Genomic DNA, 26276 nt, shown 5'->3' on the forward strand with positions numbered 1-26276 from the left:
TCAAAAATCACACCTCTACATATATGCAATAATGGCAACCTTATTATGACGATAAAATTCCCAATAGCGCGTTAGCATATCCACGCCGAAAAATTACGCTTCCCTTCACGTCGAAAAGTGACGCTAAAGGGGTACCTTGAGCGTCAAAAAGCGACGCAAAAACCAAGCGTCAATATGTGACGACTTGGGATGAGACGACTTGGGATGAGACCGGGGCTGTATCCGAAATCGCCCCCTATACCCTCATTCACTATTCCCTACATTAGTCCACTCATATAGTTCACTTGAAGGAGTGAATGAAAACGAGTGAGTGAATTCGGACACTAAGTGCACCGGAAGGACTGCCGCTTTTGCATAGTTTGCTTCCTGTTAAATAATAATTTGGTACGGGCAGCTCCAATAGTAAGATTGAAGGATTTATCTAGAACTCAGTCACGGAAATTATGTATAAACCCTAATAGTGTTTTGTACCTGTGTTGTATTACGCCGTGGACGAGCGCTTCTAAATTGAATGGATGGATGATTCAGCTGTGGGCGCCATCTTCTGGTGAGACGCGGGAATTCACTCGGCGCGCGACTCTCGCAGTGCATTCTGGGGATTCTCTAGCCGTTGAGTGTACATCGCTTGTACACTCGTTTTTGCGGTGCATTGTGGGATTGAATGAGTGCACTCGAGAACATCCACTATGGTTTCGAACACCACTTAAAATGGCTGTCCCCTCAAATAGTGCACTATTTGAGGGTATAGGGGGCGATTTCGGATACAGCCCGGGTTGTTAATCGAGATGATACTCAAATCGTGACATCAATGTGAAACATGGCAAACGTCTGTTGTGATTGGTTATTAATGGGTTTACTTCAATCTTATTTTAATAATCTTAAGGCGTTGTTTACTAAATAGCTTACAGACAAAAAGCTAATCACTCACCTTTCACAGTTTGCTTTATGCGAGATAGGCTAAATGGCTTTGTTGTTTTCATGCATTCACTGAGTAATACAAATTAAAATGATTAAAAGTGTAAAATGTGAAATCTGAAAAATTAATAAAACTGATTATCTTATTTTTACGACCTAAATGCGTGACTTGTTACACTTATGCCACATTTCCAGCCAACATCCTTCTGCCTCCTCCAGGCTGAGGAGAGATTTCTGTTATCACAAGACTCCAAGAAAATAAAGAGAGTAGGGTGTGCTCTTTCTTGGAGCCCTGCCAGACAGGTAGGAATAAGCACAACTTTACAAAACTTTACAAAAGGCACGTAGGAAGGTCTCTGAATGTGTTTGACCTTGAAAAGCATCTCGTGAGGGACGATATAAAAGTGCTGAGTTGAATATTCAGGCGAATCTGCAGGAATCACTTCTGTCTGCTTATCTATGTCAGAAAACACACAATTAGAAACCCTGAATTTTATCAACAAACGTGTAATCTTGTCATGACTCAATGAACATAACATACGTACTTTAACGTAATATATTTAGTGCCTCACTTGTATAGAGCTCAACGAGCTAGAGCGATGCCCATGCTGCCTGAAACAGATTGGACAAAAAAAAAAATACTCCCAACATTTTGCTATGCCTAATGTTTTTGGGTGAGATTAAAAAATAAAAAACCCCAACATACATGTCCTTTTATATTGTTGGGAGATTTTTCAATAACTTTGTCTTTGTCTCTACTGCCACATTGTGTTCAAACATTAAACTGCAGGGATGGTGCTTTATGATTTTAGCAATAGAAAGTAGGCAAAAAGTGCATTTCTTTACATTTTCATTTCTTTTTTCTTTTCTGCTCTAGCTTGTCACCTAGTCTAACTTTCTAATAAACCTGACATTGAAAATGGTTGGATCTCTGACAAATTCTGTTCCTGTAAGTCGCTTTGGTTACAGTTTTTTTCAACTGCTTGCACACAAAATCTGTCACACAATTTCTGAAACCTGACACTCAAACACCAGAAGCTCTCACCAAATCTGCAAAACCATACACTAATTCTCGGCCTTTGACTCAGTTTTCAATTTCATAAAACACTTTTTGCAAAACACAACACACAATTCTCTATGTAACACACAAAAAATATAACAGGAATTATTATTTTTTCAACTGCTTACATACATTTTCAGAACTTTGCCTCGTTTTTTCAAACTTTGCACACAAATACAAGAATTTGCAGACACAAAATGCAAAATGTCTCACATCTGCAAAACGAAGCACTCAAAATATCACAAACACATCTCAAAAGCAAACATTTGGATAACGTTAATTCCTGTTATATTTTTTGTGTGTTACATAGAGAACTGTGTGTTGTGTTTTGCAAAAAGTGTTTTATGTAATTGAAAACTGAGTCAAAGGCCGAGAATTAGTGTATGGTTTTGTAGATTTGGTGAGAGCTTCTGGTGTTTGAGTGTCAGGTTTCAGAAACTGTGTGACAAGTAAAGATTTTGTGTGTAAGCAGTTGAAAAAAAATGTAATATTATGACAAAGGTGTTTGTGATATTTTGAATGCAGTGCTTCATTTTGTAAGAGTTGTGAGGCATTCTGCATTTTGTGTTTGCAGTTCTTTGATTTGTGTGTAAAGTTTTGTTTTAAAAAAAGAGGCAAAGTTTTGAAAATGTGTGGACGCAGCTGAAAAAATAGCCCTGTAAAAGTCTGCTAAATGCACACATGGAAATGTAAATAGACTGCTAAAAACTACTATGCAAAAACCCAGCTGGGCCCATCAAAATGGATATTCCTGCAAGCCTGTGACTGTTTTTTTTCCTTCTAAAATCGACAATGTAGCCTAGATGGGACAGCTAGTCCATAAATATTATGATAACAAATGATCTAAAAATATGTACAGTATTTATCAAAAAATTGACAGATGCTGCCCAATGACAATGCTTCGCGCAATGGGTTCAATAATAATGTGAGGGGCGGAAGTGGGGTGGGGGGCTATGACGAGCATGTTTAGTGGGAATCGCGTGAGGGAGGGGACGCAAGCGGCGCAGAACCCGGATGCTGATGCTCGTGTCGGATGGGGAGAAGCAATACAGGGAGAGTGAGAGCTAAAAAACTGAGAAAGGCCCCACTGACAGAGGGACTGCTATCCTCTTGGCCACGAGGCAAGGGAAGCGAACGGATTAAAGCCAGCCAGGCGGCTCGAGAGGATGACTCCGCGCGCGGTACCCGAGGCGACGGGAGGAGAGCGCGAGGAGATGCTGTGATGTGCTGCACATAGCCAGCGCGAGGGAGGGGAGAGGAGGCTCCTACGCTAGTTAAAGATGCTTGCTTTTTGACCAGGAATATGTTCCGCGCGAATAAAGCCAGGGATTTCTGCGTAAACATTTATAGCTTGCAGTAGCGCAATGCACACTTGGATTAATTGATTGACGGATTGATGTGACGGAAGACGCCGAGGCTTTCTTTCGCGAAAGGGTGGCTGTTTTCTCCCGTGCAAGTCTCCCATATTTCCGGATGTGAGGCCTGGAAGATACCGTAGTTTATATCAGGCACGGGACGCTCATCCCTCACATCCAAACATTTATGAAAACAAAGCGAAACACTTTGAAGAGTCAGTGACAAAAGAAAGAGACACTTAGAATAATACGCGTAAGGTGTCACAAACCGGATGTGCGGTTCTTTCGCGGAATAAATGTGGCCAAGTTTTTAATTAATAAATAGGTCACTTGCAGTTTGACAATAAAAGGACGCTACATGAATATTTATTTTAAAGATAAGATATACCGGCGAAAATAAACTGATGACTGAACCAGGCAACCTAATGCTCCCGTTATCTTTATCTGACTTCAATATTCATAATCATTGTAACCTACTGTCGTTCGCAGCTATTATCTGATCTAGTCATATAGTATCGGCCCATATACTGACAGATTTAATCATTCTTCCAGCAGCTGCAACCACAGGCCGTGTAAAGCGCAATAACAGCTACAGTTTGGCGTATAGGCTCGGCTGGCCACGCACTTCTCTGTTCACTTTTGATATTTTCAAGCAGAAGATGTTACCGATCCGTTTCCACGAAGTTTAAGGAGACGCGGCAGATGTTTGGGAGTGGGCCCCGGCACTGACTTCACGCCTCAGCATCCCTGTGTCATCGCTCGCCGTCTGTGATGTCTGTACGGCGGAGCTATTGCGTGAGCAGGACAGACGCCAGTGGATACATTGTGAGAATACACTGATTTACCCCCTTTATATTGTGACACAAAATCGCGGTCGAACGAAATGTCCAGTAAGGAGTTGTCGGGGAGTCAGGCAGCTCAGTACGTCGGGCCCTACCGACTGGAGAAGACACTGGGGAAGGGCCAGACAGGTAAGAGCATTTCCTCTTTGGTTAATGCATTGGAATAAATTCTGCTCTACTTCGCGCGTCTCATTAAAGAATTAATCTATTGAAAGGTTGATTCGGCAATAAGCAAAGCGGTTAATGTGTGCTTCAGCTGATGAAATGTAACGAGGCACGCAGGCAAGTGACAGTAAGGGCAGTGTTAGATTATTTCATCTTTCTGGTGATTTATTTTTGAGTCATGTGTGGCAGTGATTCATTCGCGCTGTTTCAAAGCTTGAATGTGATCGCAAGCTGTTTATTTTTATTTTATTTCTTTATATATGCTACTACTAGTAATCCAATTGTGACTGTCAGTTTCATTACTAACGTTCATTAGATGCTAGTATTTTTCTAGGCATATCTATTTAATTATTTAAGGTTGCTGGTTAATGGTACTCACTCTTTTGCTATCCCATTAGAGACAGATCATTGTTACTTGTAACACATTGCACATTTTTATCTTTGAGTTCTAAAGGAATCTTTGGTTCAACCTTTCACATTCCATTGGAACCTATTAGCGTTTTAACTGTTCAATAGGTTCTTACCAGTTACTTTTCCAAAAGTTATATCTATTCTCGCAGTTTTGATATTAGTGCATATGTATGGAAGACTAGTTACCCAAACAGTTGTAACATTTCTTTTTTCACTAGATACAATTACTTTTTTTGTAGGTTGTATGTGTTGTATAATCACTAATCAGCTACTTCAGTTCAATTAAACAAGTAACAACTTTAATACATACCAGATACTAGTGTCCAGTGTTGGGGGTAACGCATTACAAGTAATGCGAGTTGCGTAATAATATTACTTTTTTCAAGTAACTAGTAAAGTAACGCATTACTTTTTCAGTTACAAGAAAATATAAAGTAACGCTAGTTACTTTTTTCCCATTTATTGACTGACAGTGCGCTGTGTGAACATACTGTTACTGTAGTTCTAGACTAAATGTGAATGTGCATTAATTCATCCCACTCGCAAAAAAACAGATTTAGTATTTATTTAAAACAGTGAAATGCAAACTCAGAATATGACGCAAACCTGCATCTAATCTCATTTTACTAACCAATGTCTTTGCTGTTGACCTTTGATGATCCAGTTCAACCATACTAATAAGCAAAAATGACTTCAGATAAACTAACAATTGTGCTTCATTGTTTTTTTTTATTTCTGAAGAGTGTTGAACCTTCTTCTCCGGCGTTCTACTTTACAGACGTCAATTTACTTTTCCTTCAGCCTGAGGTCTATTCATTACACTTTTTGGTGTGAAAGGGCTTTTACATTTGCTATAATTAGAACTTCTAGTATTAAAAAACAATCAAGCCCTTTTCATATTTAAAAAGTAACGCAAAAGTAACGTAACGCATTACTTTCCATAAAAGTAGCTAAGTAACGTAATTAGTTACTTTTTTAGGGAGTAACGCAATATTGTAATGTATTACTTTTAAAAGTTTCCTCAACACTGCTAGTGTCTAATCATTAAGTGAAAACTTGACGTGATACTAGTAACTTAAGATGAATTTGCAACAAATTGCAGTTTGTTACCAGTAGCAATGAAACAGCTAAAGCAACTAAAGAAATGAGTAACTGTAGTATACTTGTGTAAAAATTATTACTATTAGATTGCTAGTAATTAAGAAATGTACTAGTCATGTAAACCTAGATACTAGTTACTTTAATGGCTTGCCACCAGTCTGTTCTGAATGCAAAGGCCACTAAGATCTTATTTGTCAGTACATTGTAAATAGGATATGAATGTTCACAAGAATGATATAGATCCACCTACATTAAGGAGTAGACTGCTATTTGGCAAGTGAAAGAGGGTGTCCATTAACGATTTATGTGACTGTCTATATGAGCAGTATGTACTGGTGTTTTTATGTTATATTTTGGAGTGTGCATAAGTCAGTAGTGTTTTTGGTAGTGCTGCTCTTTTCAGGTGCAATGGTTTCTAAATGGGAATTGATTACTTAAAATTGTGCTGTCTGAATGTCGCAGACCTATGTTGTCTACTTTTCAGTTTTTACAAGCGCATCTCATCTGGAATTTAATGTTGTCCACTTTTAAGATGATTTCTAGGAAGAATGACCATCTGTGTTCCTCCTGCAGGTCTGGTGAAGTTAGGAGTTCATTGTATCACAGGACAGAAGGTGGCCATAAAGATAGTTAACAGAGAAAAGCTATCAGAGTCTGTTCTTATGAAAGTAAGTTTTGCATACAATGAATTTACAATGGAAATGTCTAAAAGCTCTAGTTTTCTCAGTCTACGCAGCATTTTCTTATTTACAGTAACTCTTCAATAACACAGCATCTGCATAACTCCAACTGCTTTATTAACCACAGCATATGCTGAACCTGCCCTAATGTTCTGTGCTAAAGAAATGCAAGACTCTTCCTGCTAAGCCATTTTTGTCCGTGTCTACTGTTGAGTGTCAGACTCTTGTTAATATATTTACTATATCAGTTCACTTGTAATTGAAAGTGATCATCTTTGCTTGGTTATTTCCTACATCATAGTTGTTCCTTTTTCCTATTCAACTCTCATTCAATGTTCCTCGCTCTCCCCGTTTCTGCAGGTGGAGAGAGAGATAGCTATTCTTAAACTAATAGAGCACCCTCATGTCCTAAAACTGTATGATGTGTACGAGAATAACAAATATCTGTAAGTACTGCTCTGTTTCTCCACACATCTGAAGCATGTCTGGCCTTGTCTTGTCTTGTCTAGACTTATTACATCCTGCATTCTCTGGAGGTGTGCTTGTGTGTAACATTTCATGTGCATCTATCTCTGTGCATTTGTTTCATAAATGTCTTTCTCATTCTCTCAGGTATCTAGTGCTGGAGCATGTATCTGGTGGGGAGCTGTTTGACTACCTGGTAAAGAAAGGCAGATTGACCCCTAAAGAGGCCCGAAAGTTCTTCAGACAAATCATATCTGCTCTGGACTTCTGTCACAGTCACTCTATATGGTAGATGTCTCTTTTTACTTTTTTTATTTAATGTGCTGCACACACAGATTGTGACTTTAAGAGTATGTGGATGTGAGTTGAGATGAAAACTTGCGGCCAAGTTATGAAGCCTGAGCTGACTTGCATTATTTCCATATATGGGTCACTCTATATGTACACACAGGTACTCTACCCTTCACAAATTTGGGGTCAGTAATTTTTTTTTTAATATATAGGAAACTTTTATTCAGTAAGGGTGCATTCAATTTATCAAAAGACACTTATTATCTTATACGATGTGTCTACTTCAGCTAAATGTTGTTCATTTGAACTTTCTGTTCATCAAAGAATCCGGAAAAATATATAATGGTTTAAGCAAAAATATTAACCAGCACAACTGTTTCTTGAGCAACCAAATCATTTTATTAGAATGATTTCTGTAGGATCATGTGACAATGAAGACTGAAGTAATGATGCTGAAAATTCAGCTTTGTCATCACAGGAATTAACTACATTTTATAATAGATTAAAATAGAAAACAATTTAATTTGTAATAATATTTCTCAATATTACTGTTTCTTCTGTATTTTTGATCAAATAAATGCAGCCATGGTGAGCATGTTAAGAGATTTATTTCAAAAGCATTTAACAAATCTTACCAACCCCAAACTTTTGAATGGTAGTGATGATAGATTTGAAAAAAAAAAAAAACAATACAAAAGGAAAGCATGTGTAAATGTGTTACAAAACTTGTGATTTATTCTTGTTATGTTCTGCAGCGTATGCAACACAAAAATAGATTATTTACACGCTGTAAAATAATTATGGTTTCATTTACTTATGGAAAAATATTACAGTATACAAAAATATATTACAATGTTGTCATTACATTTTCTTTTCAGCCACAGAGATCTTAAGCCTGAAAACCTCTTGTTGGATGAGAAGAATAATATCAGGATTGCTGACTTTGGCATGGCCTCCCTACAGGTTGGGGACAGTCTGCTGGAGACCAGCTGTGGGTCAGTAGTTTGTGTTTGTGTGCTTTTAATACTGTATTAATGAAGATGAAGTATTAATGCTCTATGTTATGTATCTGCAGATCACCCCATTATGCATGTCCTGAGGTCATCAGGGTAAGGACAAAGCTCTTAGAGCAAAAGCACCATATGTTTTAACGTATAAGTCACATAGATTCATATTGTACAAAAGAGCCAGTGCTTATCTGTACTTAGTGTTTTTTTATTCACAGGGCGAGAAATACGATGGACGTCGGGCAGATGTGTGGAGCTGTGGGGTTATTCTCTTTGCTCTGTTGGTGGTAAGAAGCTTGCTGTGTCTTATATTTGTCATTTACGAAATTTTCCCCACTTTTAATACCTTCATCGCATGCCTTATTAAAAATTTAATGGCTGGAAAATAAGTGTTTTTTATGTTTTAAATTTACCATTGACTGTGGGGATATTGCAGACTTGATGCTCTCAGTTGCACTCAGAAATGTGTGTGAATTGTAACATCTCACCTCACAGGGAGCGTTACCCTTTGACCATGATAACCTGCGTCAGCTGTTGGAGAAGGTGAAGAGTGGAGTATTTCACATGCCTCACTTCATTCCTCCAGACTGCCAGGCTCTCCTTCGTGGCATGATTGAGGTCAACCCTGAGAAACGCCTCACGGTATGCAACACGCACACAATGCATCTCTTTTTATACAGATATTGTATATACACTACCGTTCAAAGTGTTGGGGTTGTTAAGAGTCTACATTTATTTGATCAATAATACAGTGAAAACAGTTATTTTGGGAAATAATATTACAATTTCAAGAAATTGTTTTGTATTTGAATTTATTTTGTAATGTAAGTTATTAAAATGTCATTACTCCAGTCTTCAGTGTCACATGGTCCTTCAGAATTTGATTTGGTATTTAAAGAAACATTTCTTATTATGTTTAAAAATAGTTACTGCTTAATATTTTTGTGGAAACAGTGATACATTTTTGTCAGGATTCAAAAGAACATCATTTAACATCATAAACAATATACATATTTTTACTGTCACTTTTAATCAATTTAATGCATCCTTGCTGAATAAAAGTATTAACTTAATGCATTGCCAAGGAATGTTTATGATAATTGTTTTTTTCTTTTCTCAGTTGGAAGAAATACAAAAGCACCCCTGGTATCAGTAAGTATCATGTGAGGTACCTTGAATAGTTCAAAAAAAGAAAATTGTTTACTGACTGACATGCCATTTCAAACTTGTATGCTGTTATTTGTTTCCCACGGAACACAAAAGGAGAATTTGGAAAATATTTGAGCGGCACTTTTTCATACATCAACAGTTTATAGTATGTCTGTCAATCTCCAAAAAGCTTGTCAAGCTTTGTTTTGTGCAACAATCAGACTGAATGTTGCTTGTAAAGGAAGATCTTGCCATCCAGTCTAGAGTTCAGCCAAATATCATCATCAACATCGTCAAACGTCATGGGTTCTCAAACGTCTCATGATCAAACTTCATTGATGGCTTGTGTTATATGTCCGAGCAGAAATAACTTAAACTTGTGTCTGCTCTTCACACAAAACTATCATATGTCACCTGAAGGTGTGGAATATAGCCTATGCATCATAAGAATCACTTTTATGGTCTTTTCTTTGTCTTTTTTGGAACTTGACAGATATGGTCACTGTGCAGCGCAAAATTCACTATTTCATTAAAAGTGGTTTTTATTTGATGTTATGCATTTTATTTCATGTAATGCCCACAATGTGCACTCCACATTGACTTGCTTGTGTGTCTTTGTGTCTCAGAGGGGGCAGGAACGAGCCGTGTCCAGAGCAGCCACCCCCGAGGCGCGTGTGTGTGAAGAGGATTCTGTCTCTTACAGATTTGGACCCTGATGTTCTGGAGAGCATGCACTCCCTGGGCTGCTTCAGAGACCGTGTCAAGCTCACCAGAGACCTGCAGTGTGAAGAGTGAGTCTGAACTTCTGTCTGTGTGCTCAAGACATCTCAGCCTGTAATTCAGAAAAGAATAGTGCACAAACTCAAGGATTTGTACTTCAAGCAAGACACAACTGACCATAAAGGGATGCTTCGCTCAAAAAATGATTTTACTCATTCCACCCATGCATGACTTACTTTTTTCTGTGAAACCCTTCTGTCAATACAATGAAAGTCAGTTTGGTCTTCTGACTTGCATCTCTCCTTTCCCAGAGAAAACCAGGAGAAGTTGATCTACTATCTTCTGTTGGACAGAAAGGAGCGCTACCCTAGTTATGAAGATGAACATCTTCCACCCAGAAATGATATTGGTGAGTGAGCTTTTTGCAGTTCAGGCCTGTGTGTGTTGCTGTCATGTTCAAAGCTAGTCACTGAACACCATGAGAATAGCTGGTAACCTAGAAAGCACGCTGGTGCTTTAGGCCTGAAAGTAAGCCAGTTTTATTTAAGGGCTCTAAGGCAAACATCAGTGATTTGTAAATGTAACATATTGAGGGCTTGTTCCCCAAAATAAACAGATCAAGACCAGACCAGGACTAAAAAGATACTTCAAGGTGGAGAATCATCATCATTAGGAGGTTGACAGGGAAGTCGTAGCATGTGGTTGTTAGGGCAGCGTAGCGAATGTGAGAGCAGGTGCTGCAGGTTGTATCAGAAAGGGACCTCCTCATGTATACAGAACAATTTAATCAAAAGTTGTCAATCTTGGCATCGATGCTGATATGATTTTTGACATTTTCACATTTTCCATTTACATATAGTGATAGTGAAGTGACATTCAGCCAAGTATGGTGACCCATACTCGGAATTCGTGCTCTGCATTTAACCCATCCAACGTGCACACACACAGCAGTGAACACACACACACCGTGAACACACACCCGGAGCAGTGGGCAGCCATTTATGCTGCGGCGCCCGGGGAGCAGTTGGGGGTTCGGTGCCTTGCTCAAGGGCACCTCAGTCGTGGTATTGAGGGTGGAGAGAGCGCTGGACATTCACTCCCCCCACCTACAATCCCTGCCGGCCCGAGACTCGAACCCGCAACCTTTGGATTACGAGTCCGACTCTCTAACCATTAGGCCACGACTTCCCACAAATTTCCCATATATTTCCCACTTCCCACAAAATCCCATATATTTTGTTTATTAAGAGGCTTATAATTTGTAAGGTATGCCTCTCCCTGATAGGGATACACAATTAATTTAAATTAAAATGGAAATAATAAAAATAAATTCACTTTAAAAAAAAAAAAGAAAAAAAAAGAAAAATGTCGCTTATAATGTGCTCTGAGAACAGCGACACTTTTTTATATCCATGTAAATGTATTACAAGCAGTTTTCCATGAAAAAAATAAGCTTGAGGGTTTAATGTGAAAGTAAAGGAATTTGGATGGCAGTATATTACTAGTGAAATACTTTGAAATAATTACTATTGTCTGTACAAAATAAGCTAGTAACAATAATAATAATAACATTTATTATTGTTATTCACATTGATCATATCCAAAAAACAACAGTATGAATGTAAAGTGGACTGAGACAGTATCAACTGAAGCTGACTAAAGATATTTGAGTCCCCTTTTGTCAAGGTGCACACACACGAGGAGGATACAGGAACACGCAGACGAGGAGTAAACTCAAGATAACAGTCTTTAATAAATCCAAACAAGGCAGGGAAAGACAAGGCAAGGCTGACACAGACAGGAACTCCGGGGAGTAACGAGTAGACCAGACGAAATCTAACAGAACAGGCAGGACTTAAATACACAAGATAATCAGACAAACACGGCTGGACAAGAATTAACTAATAATCCCATTAAACAAGGACAGGAAACAAACCAAATAAGGAAACATGAGGCAGGAACACATGGCACACGACAGAGGACTGACACCTTTAGGTTTCAGGTACACCGTGAAAATTAAGAGAATTTAATTTTGATTGTTTGTTTTTTTTTTTGCTCAGTACATGTTTTTGGTAACACTTTAGAATAGGGAACACTTATTCACTATTAACTATGACTTTTCCCTAAATAAATTCCTAATTTGCTGCTTAACAATAGTTAGTAAGGTAGTTGTTGTTACGGGGCTGACGAGACGTGAGACGTGCGGATCCATGTGCAAGGCTTTATTATAGAACATGGTCAGAAACAGGCAGGGTCAGACAGAGGCAAACAGGTATGGCAAGGGCAAGACAGAGCAATCCGTGGAGCAAGCGTGGGTCGATGATCAGCGAACAGTATCCAAAGGGGCAAGGCAGAGAGATAATCCAGAGACGAGAGCAATAATCCAAACGGGGAGCGAACAGAGTCCAAACGGCAAGGCAAAGGGGTAAATCCAGGAAACAAAGGCAGAGTCAGACACGGCAGGAAAACAAGGCAAGACTAAGGCTAAAACAATGGCTATGGCTCTGGCTCTGTAGAGTTGCTATCGCTATGCGAGTGATAAACGCTAACAATACTCGGCCCTGAGCTAGAGCAAGTCCCAGGTTAAATAGTGTGTGTGATGGGGTGATCAGTGAATTCAGCTGTGTGATCAGTGTAATCAGCTGCGTGTCGTCAGTGCAATGGATTGTGGGTATTGCAGTCCAGAGAAGTGTGGTGTGAGAGTCAATGTGGTGAGTGAGTGACATCTGGTGGTGATTGTCCGGAAGAGCATGGACCAGATTCGTGACATAGCCCCCCCCCAAGGAGCGGCTTCCAGACGCTTCCAAATAATCCAGGAGGGCGGTGGAGCGGAGGCGGAACAGGGGGAGGGACGGAGGGCCAGGTCCGTGAGGAAGTGGGAAGACCGGGGACTGAGGCAGAACCGGCAGAGCAGGACACCCCGGCGGAACCGGAGACCAGGACAGAGCAAGAGCCCACCAGGGCGGAGCAGACGGACCAGGAGCCCACCAGGGCGGAGTAGATGACCACCAGACCGGAGTAGAAGACCACCACGGCGGAGCAGACGACCACCAGACCCGAGCAGAAGACCCCCACGGCGGAGCAGACGACCACCAGACCCGAGCAGAAGACCACCACGGTGGGGCAGACGACCACCAGACCCGGGCAGAAGACCCCCATGGCGGAGCAGACGACCACCAGACCCGAGCAGAAGACCGCCACAGGGAGGCAGACAGGGCAGGAACCCATGACAGAGACTGGGATCTGGGGAGAACAAGGACAGACAACACAGAGAGAGCAGAGACAGACAACACTGGGAGAGTCTTCGTTGCAGGGCAGGACGGGACCAGAGCCCACCTGGGCGGAGCAGGAGACCCCCAGAGCCAGACAACTGACCACCACGGCGGAGTAGACGGAGCCGGAGCCCACCAGTGTGGCGTAGACAGGGCAGAGTATCTCCACGGCAGAGCAGACTGGTCAGGAAGCCATGACAGGATCAGGGATCTGGGGAGAACAGAGACAGACACCACAGAGAGAGTCCCCATGGTCACAGGAGCCGTGACCGAGCAGGTCGAGAGTTCATGGACTGTCTCTATGGCTGTGGCAGGACAGGGCGAGAGCTCACAGGCAGCCTCTTTAGCCGTGACAGGACAGGGCGAGAGCTCACAGACGGCCTCTTTGGCCGTGACAGGACAGGGCGTGAGCTCACAGACGGCCTCTTTAGCCGTGACAGGACAGGGCGAGAGCTCACAGACGGCCTCTTTAGCCGTGACAGGACAGAGAGTGAGTTCAGGAACGGCCTCCATGGCCGTGACAGGGCAGACAGTGAGTTCAGGAACGGCCTCCGTGGCCGTGACAGGGCAGACAGTGAGTTCAGGAACGGCCTCCATGGCCGTGACAGGGCAGACAGTGAGTTCAGGAACGGCCTCCATGGCCGTGACAGGGCAGACAGTGAGTTCAGGAACGGCCTCCATGGCCGTGACAGGGCAGACAGTGAGTTCAGGAACAGCCTCCATGGCCATGACAGGGCAGACCATGAGGTCAGGAACGGCCTCCGTGGCCGTAACAGGGCAGACAGTGAGTTCAGGGACGGCCTCCGTGGCCGTGACAGGGCAGACAGTGAGTTCATGAGTGGGTGCCACCACCTCGGGAGGTTCTGCAGCGGAAGCTGCCACCTCTGGTGGTTCTGCAGTGGACGCCGCCTCCTCTGGAGGTTCTAGGACAGACTCGTGGACTGAAGAGGTCTCAGGAGCAGACTCGTGGACAGGAGAGGCCTCAGGAGCACAGTGTGCAGCCCACACACTCAAAATGGCAACCGCCATAATGGGAAGCACTGAGGTCAGGGGAACAGTCTCTGTAACAGCCAGGGTTGAGGCCCTGGGAATGCCAGCTACTCGCACTGACATCAGTGGTGGGTCCATCACACTGGATATCAGACAGGGAACTTGAAGGACTGACCTTAAATCCTTGGGTGTGACAGACTCTGGCTGGAGCACTGTGACGTGGTGTGACTCTGGCTTGACAGCGACGACGTGAGCAGACTCTGGCTTGACAGCGGCGACGCGAGCAGACTCTGGCTTGACAGCGGCGACGCGAGCAGACTCTGGCTTGACAGCGGCGACGCGAGCAGACTCTGGCTTGACAGCGGCGACGCGAGCAGACTCTGGCTTGACAGCGGCGACGCGAGCAGACTCTGGCTTGACAGCGGCGACGCGAGCAGACTCTGGCTTGACAGCGGCGACGCGAGCAGACTCTGGCTTGACAGCGGCGACGCGAGCAGACTCTGGCTTGACAGCGGCGACGCGAGCAGACTCTGGCTTGACAGCGGCGACGCGAGCAGACTCTGGCTTGGCAGGCATGACGTGAGCAGACTCTGGCTTGGCAGCGACGACGTGAAGGGGTGTTGTTGTTGCCGCCATTTTGTGAGTGAGTGCAGTGTTGCATTCCTCCGCGACACCCACAGTGAACGGAGAGCCCACACACAGCAAGGCATAGTCCATAAATTGACTGAGAGATGAACGGGGACCCTCGCGGATTAACTGAGTCTTGAGCGGCTGATTAATGCCCTCACAGAAAAAGTCTATGAGTGCGTAGTCCGGCAGATCAGAAAAATAGGCAAGGTCTAAATACTCCTGAATATAATCCTCGAGCAGTCGCGAGCCCTGCTCGAGGGTTAATAACAGCCGTGCAATGTCCATACCTGGCCAATGTTCCTCTGAATAGCTGCTGGATCCTTGTGTGGCCGAGTATTCTGTTACGGGGCTGACGAGACGTGAGACGTGCGGATCCATGTGCAAGGCTTTATTATAGAACATGGTCAGAAACAGGCAGGGTCAGACAGAGGCAAACAGGTATGGCAAGGGCAAGACAGAGCAATCCGTGGAGCAAGCGTGGGTCGATGATCAGCGAACAGTATCCAAAGGGGCAAGGCAGAGAGATAATCCAGAGACGAGAGCAATAATCCAAACGGGGAGCGAACAGAGTCCAAACGGCAAGGCAAAGGGGTAAATCCAGGAAACAAAGGCAGAGTCAGACACGGCAGGAAAACAAGGCAAGACTAAGGCTAAAACAATGGCTATGGCTCTGGCTCTGTAGAGTTGCTATCGCTATGCGAGTGATAAACGCTAACAATACTCGGCCCTGAGCTAGAGCAAGTCCCAGGTTAAATAGTGTGTGTGATGGGGTGATCAGTGAATTCAGCTGTGTGATCAGTGTAATCAGCTGCGTGTCGTCAGTGCAATGGATTGTGGGTATTGCAGTCCAGAGAAGTGTGGTGTGAGAGTCAATGTGGTGAGTGAGTGACATCTGGTGGTGATTGTCCGGAAGAGCATGGACCAGATTCGTGACAGTTGTTAAGTTTATCGGGTAGGATTAGAATAAGATGCATCATGAATAAGGTCATGTAGAATAAGGCATGAATATGTGCTTAATTACTACTAATAAATGGCTAATATTCTAGTAATATACATGCTAATAAGCAACTAGTTAAGAGACCCTAAAATAAAGTGTTACCATGTTTTTTTTTTATCACTGAAATAGTTCTGAGTTGGTAATTTTGATGGCTCTTTAGATGAGTGTGGGACAATTTGGAGAAAAGTTTATAATTGTGTAGTTTTTGCACACTTTATTTCAATGGCATTTTTAGTCCCTTTGCCTCAAAATCTAAGCTGCAACAAACCGTAAGATATTAAATGTTTATTGTATCACAGTGCACATCTGACAGAATCTTGCCAAAATTTGAGAAAGCAATCAGATATTTTGACTAAAATGTGCAACCCTAATATGCTAGTTCATCATTTCACTGTCATGCCATGATTTGTCTCTCATACAGCACATGTTGTATCCAGGTACAATTACCCTGTTGCTTAGAAGCTTTCTGTCTCTCATCAAGACATTGAAAAGGACTTCTTTTTCAGCTTCTATGCTAATTTCCCTTCTAACACTGTAATACAGATAATCTCTGCTGCATTGCAGTTGAATATTTTATATATAGTTATATATATAAAACAAACCTTAGATTCCATCATGGATATAGGTTTGTAATGTGACTTGTTCATGAAGAGCACACAGTAGATGTTTGTGTTACAGTGGGTGTATGTGTGTTGTTGTGGTTGTGTGATCAGATCCTCCCCGTAAGCGGGTGGACTCGCCCATGTTGACCCGCCATGGGCGCTGTCGGCCGGAGAGAAAGAGCCTGGAGGTACTGAGTGTGACAGAGCAGGGCTCTCCAACACCTCCCCGCAGAGCACTGGATACCTCTGCACATAGCCAGAGGTACATGCCAACTGTTTGATAACTTTGTATTAACCTTCATCTGAAAGTCAAGCTTGATGTACCACACGTGTCCTCTGTTCAACTTCAAGTGCCTTTCAAAAAATGCAGATAAAAAAGAGGGTAAATTCACTGATGAGTTGCACAACTTTTTCTATGTAAGCTAGACTCATTATAGATGCAGCTTATTCACAAAAAACTCATGTGTTTGTATGCATGTTCTATTGATCATTAATCATTGGCAGCAGTGAAAAGGAATTTTACATGGGACGCAGCAGGTTTTTATTATGTGTACAAACAGGAAGCCCTTGTACTAGCAAGTGTAAACATTCTTCATCTGAGGTAATTACTGTATAAATATTGCATTTTTTACTGTATCTAAGAGAAAGCTAATAAAACAATTAAAGAAATTGAAATCAAATGTATGTTTTACGTTAGGTGTTATAGAGCTCAGGAAAATCAGCAACAGCGAGCATTATCTTATCTTCTTCCATGTTGTTTTTGGCCACGTAAAAGCTAAATGACAGTTGTGATTAAGCTAAATTTTGATTGGTCAATGACACCAAAAAAACGTTTTAATCTTCCAGTGTGTGCTGCTAGCTAGTACGACAAAGTACCTGGACTCTTGTGGATGCAAGCCGTTGCTGGCCCCGTCTCTCATATTCAAAATGAACTCGTGGTTGCTGCATACCATGTAAAATATTCCTAATTCATCAAATGATGACCATATGATAAAAAATGTATCCAGTAGAGCATGCAGATAGACAGCACTATAAGCTGGTGCAATTAATTTTTTACTCACACTAGAGGTGTGTGTATCTAAGAAAATGAACATATCCATGAACGTAATGGGATGTTTGACTGATATGTCCTGGTGTTCTGCTAGGTCTCGGTCAGTTAGCGGAGCTTCAACCGGCCTCTCATCCAGTCCCCTCAGCAGCCCTCGAGTAAGTGACTCCACACCTTTAACTGATATTGGATTAGAAGTAAAATACTACTATGTAGAGCTCATTTTGCAATGGTGAACAGTATCGTGTTTGTTTTTGATATTGTGCTATGAATAGTAAAGCTGAACTGGATTCAGTTGCTCTTTTTATGTTCATCTATCTCATACTGTCCTCACACTGGAGTCATTATCCACACCAAAAACTCACACACACAAATGTTAAGCTTGTGTTAACTTGCATTTTGCACCTTAATTAACGACCTAACAATCGTTTACTAATTGATACTAGATTTCATGTGCTTCTCAAAAGACCTTTGCATCATTTTCCTAACTCTTCTCAGTTTAATTCTAATGTTAATAATCATTTACCATATCTTTCATTAAAGCTCATGACCATTGCTGTGTCCATCTCTCCATTCCTCTTTCCCTCTCCATCCTTCTGTCCTTTTTCTTCCTACCTGTCAGAGCCCAGTTTTCACTTTCAACCAAACTGAAGTCACCTCTGCTTCCACCACCCAGTCCAAAGACCCTAAAGCAGGAAGTTCCACCGCACCCCGGGTGTCCCAACGCGTGCCTGACCAAAAAACTCAGACCCTACCCTCAAAAGCAGCCTCTGACCGCCCCCACCTGCAGTCTATGAAGTCTCTCCCCCTGCAGACTCCTCCGTCTCCTTCGCCCTCCCCCTCTCCGCTCCTGTCCCCCATCCCTCGCTTCTTCTTCCCTGCTCCTTCTGTCCTGAAGTCTGTCACTAAGACCATCTATCCTAACTCTGCCCATGTGTCGCAGGTCACCCCACAGGGCTCCCCACTCCCCACCCCTCTGGGGACCCCTGTGCACCATCCCCAGCACCCCCCTCCCACCCCGCCCTCCTCCTCCTCCTCTTCTTCCTCCTCACGAGCTGAAGGAGGTGGTGGTGGTGTGGGCGGTGGTTCCATGTCCCTAACCCCGCCCTCCAGTCCTGGGGGAAGTGGTGGAATGGCTGCCAGTAGTTCAGCCCACTGGAGGACTCGCCTCAACTCCTTCAAGAACAACCTGCTGGGTTCACCACGCTTCCACCGCCGAAGGCTACAGGGTGAGAGGAGCATCACCTTTTTATTACTGTCCCTGAGCTAAATGTCATTGTAACATTTTTTTATTTGTTTCAATAGTTCCTACGTCAGAAGATATGTCCAGTTTAACTCCAGAGTCCAGCCCAGAGTAAGTATTTAGAGGAATGAATAAGTACTTTTTATATAATTTTTATTATATATATATATTACATTATTTTATTTTATATTATATATATATGCACACACGTCTTAGGTAAGTCTTAGGCCATTAGTATGTTCACCAACAAAAACTGATTTTAAACCAGTTATTTCTATCTTTTGCTGTAGTGTGTCAGTAGGAAATATCAGTTTAAATTTCCAAACATTCATTTTGCCGTTACTTGTAATAATCCAGTGAGATTTTTGTTTGCACAAGGAGTCTGACAACAGATCTGATCTCACCATCATCATCCAGTCTGTCTGGAGTGACATGAAGAAACAGAACAAACTGAGACAGACTAAATCCAGAACAACTGTGGCAACGTCTCCAAGATGCTTCAAGAAACCTTCCTGCAAAGCTACAGTACTGTTAAAAGTTTTAGGCACTTGTGTAAAAATGTGTAAAGTGAGGATGCTTTCAAAAATTATTTCATAAACAGATTTGATCAATTAACCTATTAATTTAAAGGGTTCTTTGTGTTTAAAACCGCTTTCATCCTTGGTACACTTGCCTATAGTTTGTCAGGTAGCTTTGCAGGTAGATTTCTTCAAGGGTCTTGGAGATATTGCCACAGTTCTCCCAGATTTAGTCTGTCTCAGTTTGTTCTGTTTCTTCATGTCATTCCAGACAGACTGGATGATGATCAGATCAGACCTCTGTGTGGAACACTGGCTTTTGTAAAACTAAAATCTCACTGGACTATTACAAGTAACGGCAAAAGGAATATAAACTGATATTTCCTTCTGACACATTACAGAAAAAATATAAATATTTGGCTCTAAAACATTTCTTTGTTGGTGAACATACTTAGGGCCTAAGACTTTTGCACAGTAGTATGTAGGTGTGTACTACACACACAAACACACACACAAAACACATCGATCTCTCTCTCTATATGTACATATATCTTTGTATCTAAATAACTGTTTGTTTTAAAGGTTTACATCAAGACAATGGTGACAAAGTTAAAAATAAAATATATATTATTTTTACCTTTAGATTACCTTCAGCATTATCTTCATGTTAACCTTTAAAACAAACAATTATTTAGTATAATATAAAATATATATATATATATATATATATATATTAGATGAAAAAGTTAAATGTAAAAAAAAAAACTTAAATGAAAATATAGTATGTACTATTATATACTATAACACTGAAATTACATTGTACATTATAATGTGATACATAAATTCACTTGGAGCATTTAAAACCACTGGTTTTCATTTTTAATCATACTTTTATTTACACAAAGTAGAATTTTAATATTAGTTGTTTATTGGTTATCAGCCATAACATGAAAACAGTTAATGAATTTTAACATTGGTGCATTTCATGTATGCTATGTGTCATACGTTCAATGTTGCAACAGCAGAAACCTGCTCCTGTGATTTAGTGTTTGTTCTGAAGCGTTTTAAGCATAACTGGCTACTTTTCCCTGAACGTGAACAGTTCTAGGAATTAAGGTAGATGAGAATACTCTGTATTTTCAAAGATATCATTCTTATATAACCAAACAATCCATTCATGATGTTAAAAAGTCCCTAATGTGTATTCTGTGTAGAATGAGAGCCACGAAACAGTAACAATAATGTGTACTATATATTTTGTGTATTTATCTGCATATATTTTCATCTTTTTCTATAGGCTGGCAAAGAAGTCGTGGTTTGGAAATTTCATCAGTCTGGAGAGGGAAGAGCAAATTTTTGTGGTGATCAGAGACAAACCACTAAGCTCAATCAAGGCTGATATTGTCCATGCCTTTCTATCAGTTAGTATAATTTTAATATCTTAGGTGTTTCCTTTCCTCTTCCTCTTCACTTCAAATAAGCTTTGTTCATTCTCTTTTGAAGATTTAAACTTTGATGTACATCTCTGCTCTCCTCTAGATTCCCTCCCTGAGTCACAGTGTCATCTCTCAGACAAGTTTCCGGGCGGAGTACAAGTCCTCCGGAGGTCCGTCTGTCTTCCAGAAACCTGTCAAATTTCAGGTTGACATTGCCTTCTCTGAGGGAGAGAGAGAACGAGAGAGGGAGAAAGAGAGAGAAAGGGAGGGAAGGAGGGAGACTGGCATCTACAGTGTCACCTTCACCCTATTATCAGGTATTTAAAAAGAGGAGAGAGCCAGTGTTGTGAGTCTGTACATGCTGTCATTTCTACAGATGTGATGATATTGTTTTTCAGGTCCTAGTCGCAGGTTTAAAAGAGTGGTAGAGACCATTCAAGCTCAGCTTCTCAGTACACATGACCAGCCCTCTGTGCAGGCGCTTGCAGGTGAATGTGACACGCTACACTTCCACCCAAAAACATATAATCATACATAATAAATTAAATGTCATAATATATTTTAATTCATTTTAATTTAGTTTTTGTTGCATTTAATTGTATATATATATATATATTTGTATTATTTACAGGGGTGCACATAAGTCGTGCACATATGCGCATGCGTGACCAAAATGAAAAATGCACTGTGTAAATAAGTGCAGACCACTCATTTGCATAGCATGGTTGACAGCTGTTAATGCACAATTACCATTTTAGATCGACAAACTGTAATACTTTATAAGATTTCTATTTAAACTGAAAACAGAAATCTGCTGCCGTTTTCAAAGCACACGGCAAAACTGTGACATTTCATTCACTGATGCTCTTCAATCGACGAATATGCTTACTTGTCAACAACCCGCCAAACTAAAAGCTTGCTAATTTTAAGTTTGAAAATTATGAAAATTCATATATAATAAAGTAAATATTAGCATTTTATTTTTAAGCTTACTATAAAAAATTGCATTGTTATTTAATAATATATTTTTATTTGAAAATATAATAGCATTATTATTTTGCTAAATATATAAAGTGCAATTATATTATTATCACTATTATTAATTAATTTAACAAAATAGTTATATTTAATGGGTCACATAAAATATTTAATATTTTATGTGAACCCCTGATTATTTGTGTACATGAATTTTTACTCTATAATTGCACGTTTCAGCTTAGTAATTTGTTTAATTTTAGTTTTCGTATTTTAGGGCAGCCAGAGTTTACTGTGGTAACTGGTATAATTCAAAATTAAAAAACATTGTTAAACTTTATCGTTAAATAAATATCCAGTGGCATTTTCATGCATAATGCAGGCAAAATGTGAAGGTTTTGCATTTTATAATATACCATGTATCAAAATCTAAAACTAAATTTAATTTGTTACAATTTTTAGTTTGTTTTTATATATATTTTATCTTATTTAAATTTAAATGAGTCAAATGTGAAGGTTTCACATTTTATAATGTACCATGTATCAAAATCTTTTTGATTTTAGTGTACTTTTATTTTTATTTCAATTAACAAAAATGTTTTCATTCCCCACCCTCATGTTTTCTGATTTTCTTCTCCCAGATGAGAAAAATGGGCTTTCGTCTCGCCCACCCAGCACACCGACCCGGCAGAACTCTCGTCGCTCGGAGGGCGGAAGTGATCGCGGTGAGCGAGCAGAGCGCAGCGATCGAGGAGAAGGAAGCAGTATTGGTGGTAGTGCGAGTGTACTACAAAGAAAGGGGTCTGGCAAGGATAAAACTCGCCTCCTCTCCTCAAATGGGACCCAGTCTCAACCTTAAGTGAACTAATCAGACAAGCTGTCGAGCGGGTGGGAACAAACCCCTCTCTTGATTCCCCCCAGACATGACTCCCTCATAGTCCATCTGCACAGTACACAACAACAGGTATACTCAGCCTTGATTTTCACATCACTAGCGGAAACCCTGGGATCCAACTGGGACAATAGGAGAGTCAGGAGTCTATCCACATGGAAGTGTTCTTACATGAAAATAATCATCAGACGAAAAAAATTTGGATCACTTATCCTTTTTAGGAACAAAGGATTTGAAAAATGGAAGCAAGATGTATAGCTTAATATAAACCCAAGCTATAAATTATTTCATACACTACAAACAAGGAGATCCGGTGGACATCCTGTGATCTAATGGCAACAAACTATACAAGGAGGAATAAACACTAAGTGGGACAGGAAAGAATGTCTCCAAAACTTATCATCATCCTCATTATCATCATTATCATAAGCAATGATCCATCAGAAAATCACAATGAGCTGTTCGAGGTAGAGAAAAGCAAACATCATGGGAAAAAGTGGGAAGTTCTTCATTCTTAACACCACTTGGGGCACAAAAAAGGATTCTAGAACACTGTGTAGAGAAAAGAATAGGGATTTTTAGAGCGGCCCTATGTGACTATACCTTCATGAGCTGAGGACGGATTATGCCTTTAGTGAGATGTTATGTGTTGAAGATATAGGCTATGTTAAACACCGATTGTTCAAGCTTGCGTTGTAGATCCTGAACTCTGTGAAATGTTGTAGATCCAAATCAGTCAGTGTCAGATATGGAGTGGAGAGCTGCCCACTGGAAGCTACAGTTGACAAAATTGGCCAGTTTTAAGTCTTCGCAGTTCTGAAAGTATCTCAGATCCACCCCACTCACTAAGCAGGGCACTGAGGAGTGAGTAGGCATCTAGATTTCCTATGACATGTTCACACAGAGACCGAACAAGAGGAACAAAATAGCCAGTCACTCCCTTGTGTCATACATAGAGATAGCGTGAGAAAAATGCGAAAGCCTCCACCATTTTCTCATGTGATTCCTGGTAGAACTTCCATCATAAGTAGAAGTCCAAAAAAGTTTTTTTTGCTTTCCATTTCAATATTTATATTATATTTTTGAGCTGAGATCATCAACAAAATGAATGTCAAAAAGCAAAAATAGAAATATTTTACATTTTAATTGATTTATTTAAAGATATTTATTTCAGTGAATATTTATTTATTATGTATTTATTTATTGGATTAGAGTTGAGGCTGGTAAAGTCAAAAAGACAAGGGTGGAAAAATTAGCAATTTAAAAAAATGGCAGAAAATGTCCTATTTGTATCTGTTCCCAAATATTTTATAACAATGCTGCAAATGTCTTTTTAAAAACCATTTCAGTAGCCTAAGTTTACCCATCTCATTTTAATTTCATTTTCAATAAAAATAAACAAACTCACAAAGGAGAAAGCTGGAGAACAACTTTGAAAAATCATCCAAGCAATGACTCCATGCCTTGGACGTCTCCCATGGGGAAGAGACTTCAAAACCCTCTAGGATGTACGACGTAAAGACTGAAGTGAACCATATGGAAGCAGAGGAACAAAACAGAGGGAATGAGAAGAAGGCCCGCTGTGTTCACTCTTCATCTTTGAGAATGTTACCCAGACAAGAGCCCAAAGTTTCGGACTCGTGCGTACCGGGCCAGGCCTTTGTACGAAACGCGAGCAGTATTCTTTTTTCACATATGCACACAAACATATACACACACACAGACACAAGAAGACTCTCCTTCTCAAAACTGACAATATGAAACAAAATGAATGATAACTGGACTTTGAAACTGGAATGCACTGTCCTAAAAAAAGAATTGTATTCAAACAAATAGTTGTCCCTTTCCTCGCCCACCCACGGGAATCGGTGAAGTGCTCTCTTAAGTGCAGACTCAGGATCAGTGGGGCTTTTTAGCTCATTACATTTGTGAATGGGGGAACCTGATCCTGAATATCCACTTAAAAGCTCTTTCTCCAATGAGCCTCTGTCCTGAAGCCCAGAATCTGACCATAATGCTCCACTCTCTCTCTCTCTCTCTCTCTCTCTCTCTCTCTCGCTCTCTCTCCATCCCTCCCTCCAGTCCACTCTTTTCATGATGCAAGGAGCACTAAATGCAAAGCAAGGTTTTGCTCTGGTCCTCCCTCTGCCACCATCCTGCAGCCATCACATGCACTCCTGCCCAAAAATAGCATAGCAGAAGACAAAGTTCAGTCATCCAGCAGCTCCTGCATCATCCTGGATTGATTTTCCATAGCACATTGAATATATTTCACTACTGTTGAATGTTTAGGTGCATCGTTCGTTAGATATAATACGGGGTATGTTCTTATTTTAGTACACTCCAAATGCCTTAAATCCACATATACAAAACGGTCAGCATGTGCGCTCTCAAACATTCCCGGTCACTTTCAGAGGCAGAGGAAACGCCAGAGCAAAACCCTGAAGATGTTCTATGTTCAATTCTGTTAGTTCTCAGGCAGGGTAAGTCTGGGAGTGTGCAAATACAGACTGTCTGGACACCAGCTCTGAGTGAATGTGAAATACACGCCACATACTTTCTCTGTGTTCATGACACTCTCCTGCTCTACATGTCCGTCCTCTCCTCCTCCTTCTCCCTTTCACATTATGCACTGAATGATGTTGTTACTCGCCTCACACATACAGCACATGTATCACATTTCATATGTATCGTTAGTCTTCACTTATTTACCATACATTATATACCTCGTCCTGCTCCTGCCTCCCAATCATAGAATTATACTTTAGACCACCCCCTTCCCTCTTCTCTCATTATATACATATGCCCTGCCTGCCCCCAATGTATGCTTCCCCCTCCCCCCGTCTGTTCATTGTAAACAGAAAATATTACTCATATCTTCATTCTTTATCCATTCTATATTCACCTGATGATTATTGATTATCTTTGTCATCATTACTGATAACTCCTCTTAAGATTGTAAAGCTGTACTCTTTCTTCCCCATCGCACACAGTAGGAACTTTTTTCGTAAGAAATGCAAGTCATTAAATTGGAGGGAAACAAATAATGACGAGAAAATAAATGTCTGTGTTATAATTAAAAAAATGAAAGTGCACTATTATTATTGCCTGTGATAAAGAACAATAAACAATACAAAAAAAATAAAAATTCTGTGCCATTATGTTTCCTAATTACCTTGTTTTGCTTCTCATTTCATTTCTGTTATTTCTGTTGTTCTAATATATACATAAAATCTATGACAACATCTGTTGTTATGTATATATATATATATATATATATACATTTGAAGTCAAAACTTTACATACACCTTTCAGAATCTGCAAAATGTTAATTATTTTACCAAAATAAGAGGGATCATACAAAATGCATGTTATTGTTTATTTAGTACTGACCTGAATAAGATATTTCACATAAAATATATTTACATCTAGTCCAGAGAAAATATTAGTTGAATTTATAAAAATGTCCACATTCAAAAGTTTACAAAAACTTTATTCTTAATGCTGTGTAG

At 40.6% G+C, this 26276-nt stretch overlaps 1 protein-coding gene across 1 annotated transcript; it reads left to right on the forward strand.

Moving 5' to 3' along the window:
- Nucleotides 1-4213: 4213 nt before the first annotated feature.
- brsk1b (BR serine/threonine kinase 1b) lies at nucleotides 4214-22815 on the forward strand (the record flags this gene model as incomplete). Its single annotated transcript, XM_079382594.1, has 19 exons — nucleotides 4214-4301; nucleotides 6423-6517; nucleotides 6890-6975; nucleotides 7142-7282; nucleotides 8164-8280; nucleotides 8361-8394; nucleotides 8511-8579; nucleotides 8788-8934; nucleotides 9413-9444; nucleotides 10068-10232; nucleotides 10473-10570; nucleotides 16764-16914; nucleotides 17798-17858; nucleotides 18644-18929; nucleotides 19006-19054; nucleotides 20759-20882; nucleotides 21001-21214; nucleotides 21296-21385; nucleotides 22514-22815. 19 exons carry the CDS (start codon nucleotides 4214-4216, stop codon nucleotides 22729-22731), a joined length of 2265 nt encoding a protein of 754 aa, XP_079238720.1. The 3' UTR covers nucleotides 22732-22815.
- Nucleotides 22816-26276: the final 3461 nt, after the last annotated feature.

Source organism: Barbus barbus, assembly GCF_936440315.1.
Source record: "Barbus barbus genome assembly, chromosome: 3".
Taxonomy (NCBI): domain Eukaryota; kingdom Metazoa; phylum Chordata; class Actinopteri; order Cypriniformes; family Cyprinidae; genus Barbus; species Barbus barbus.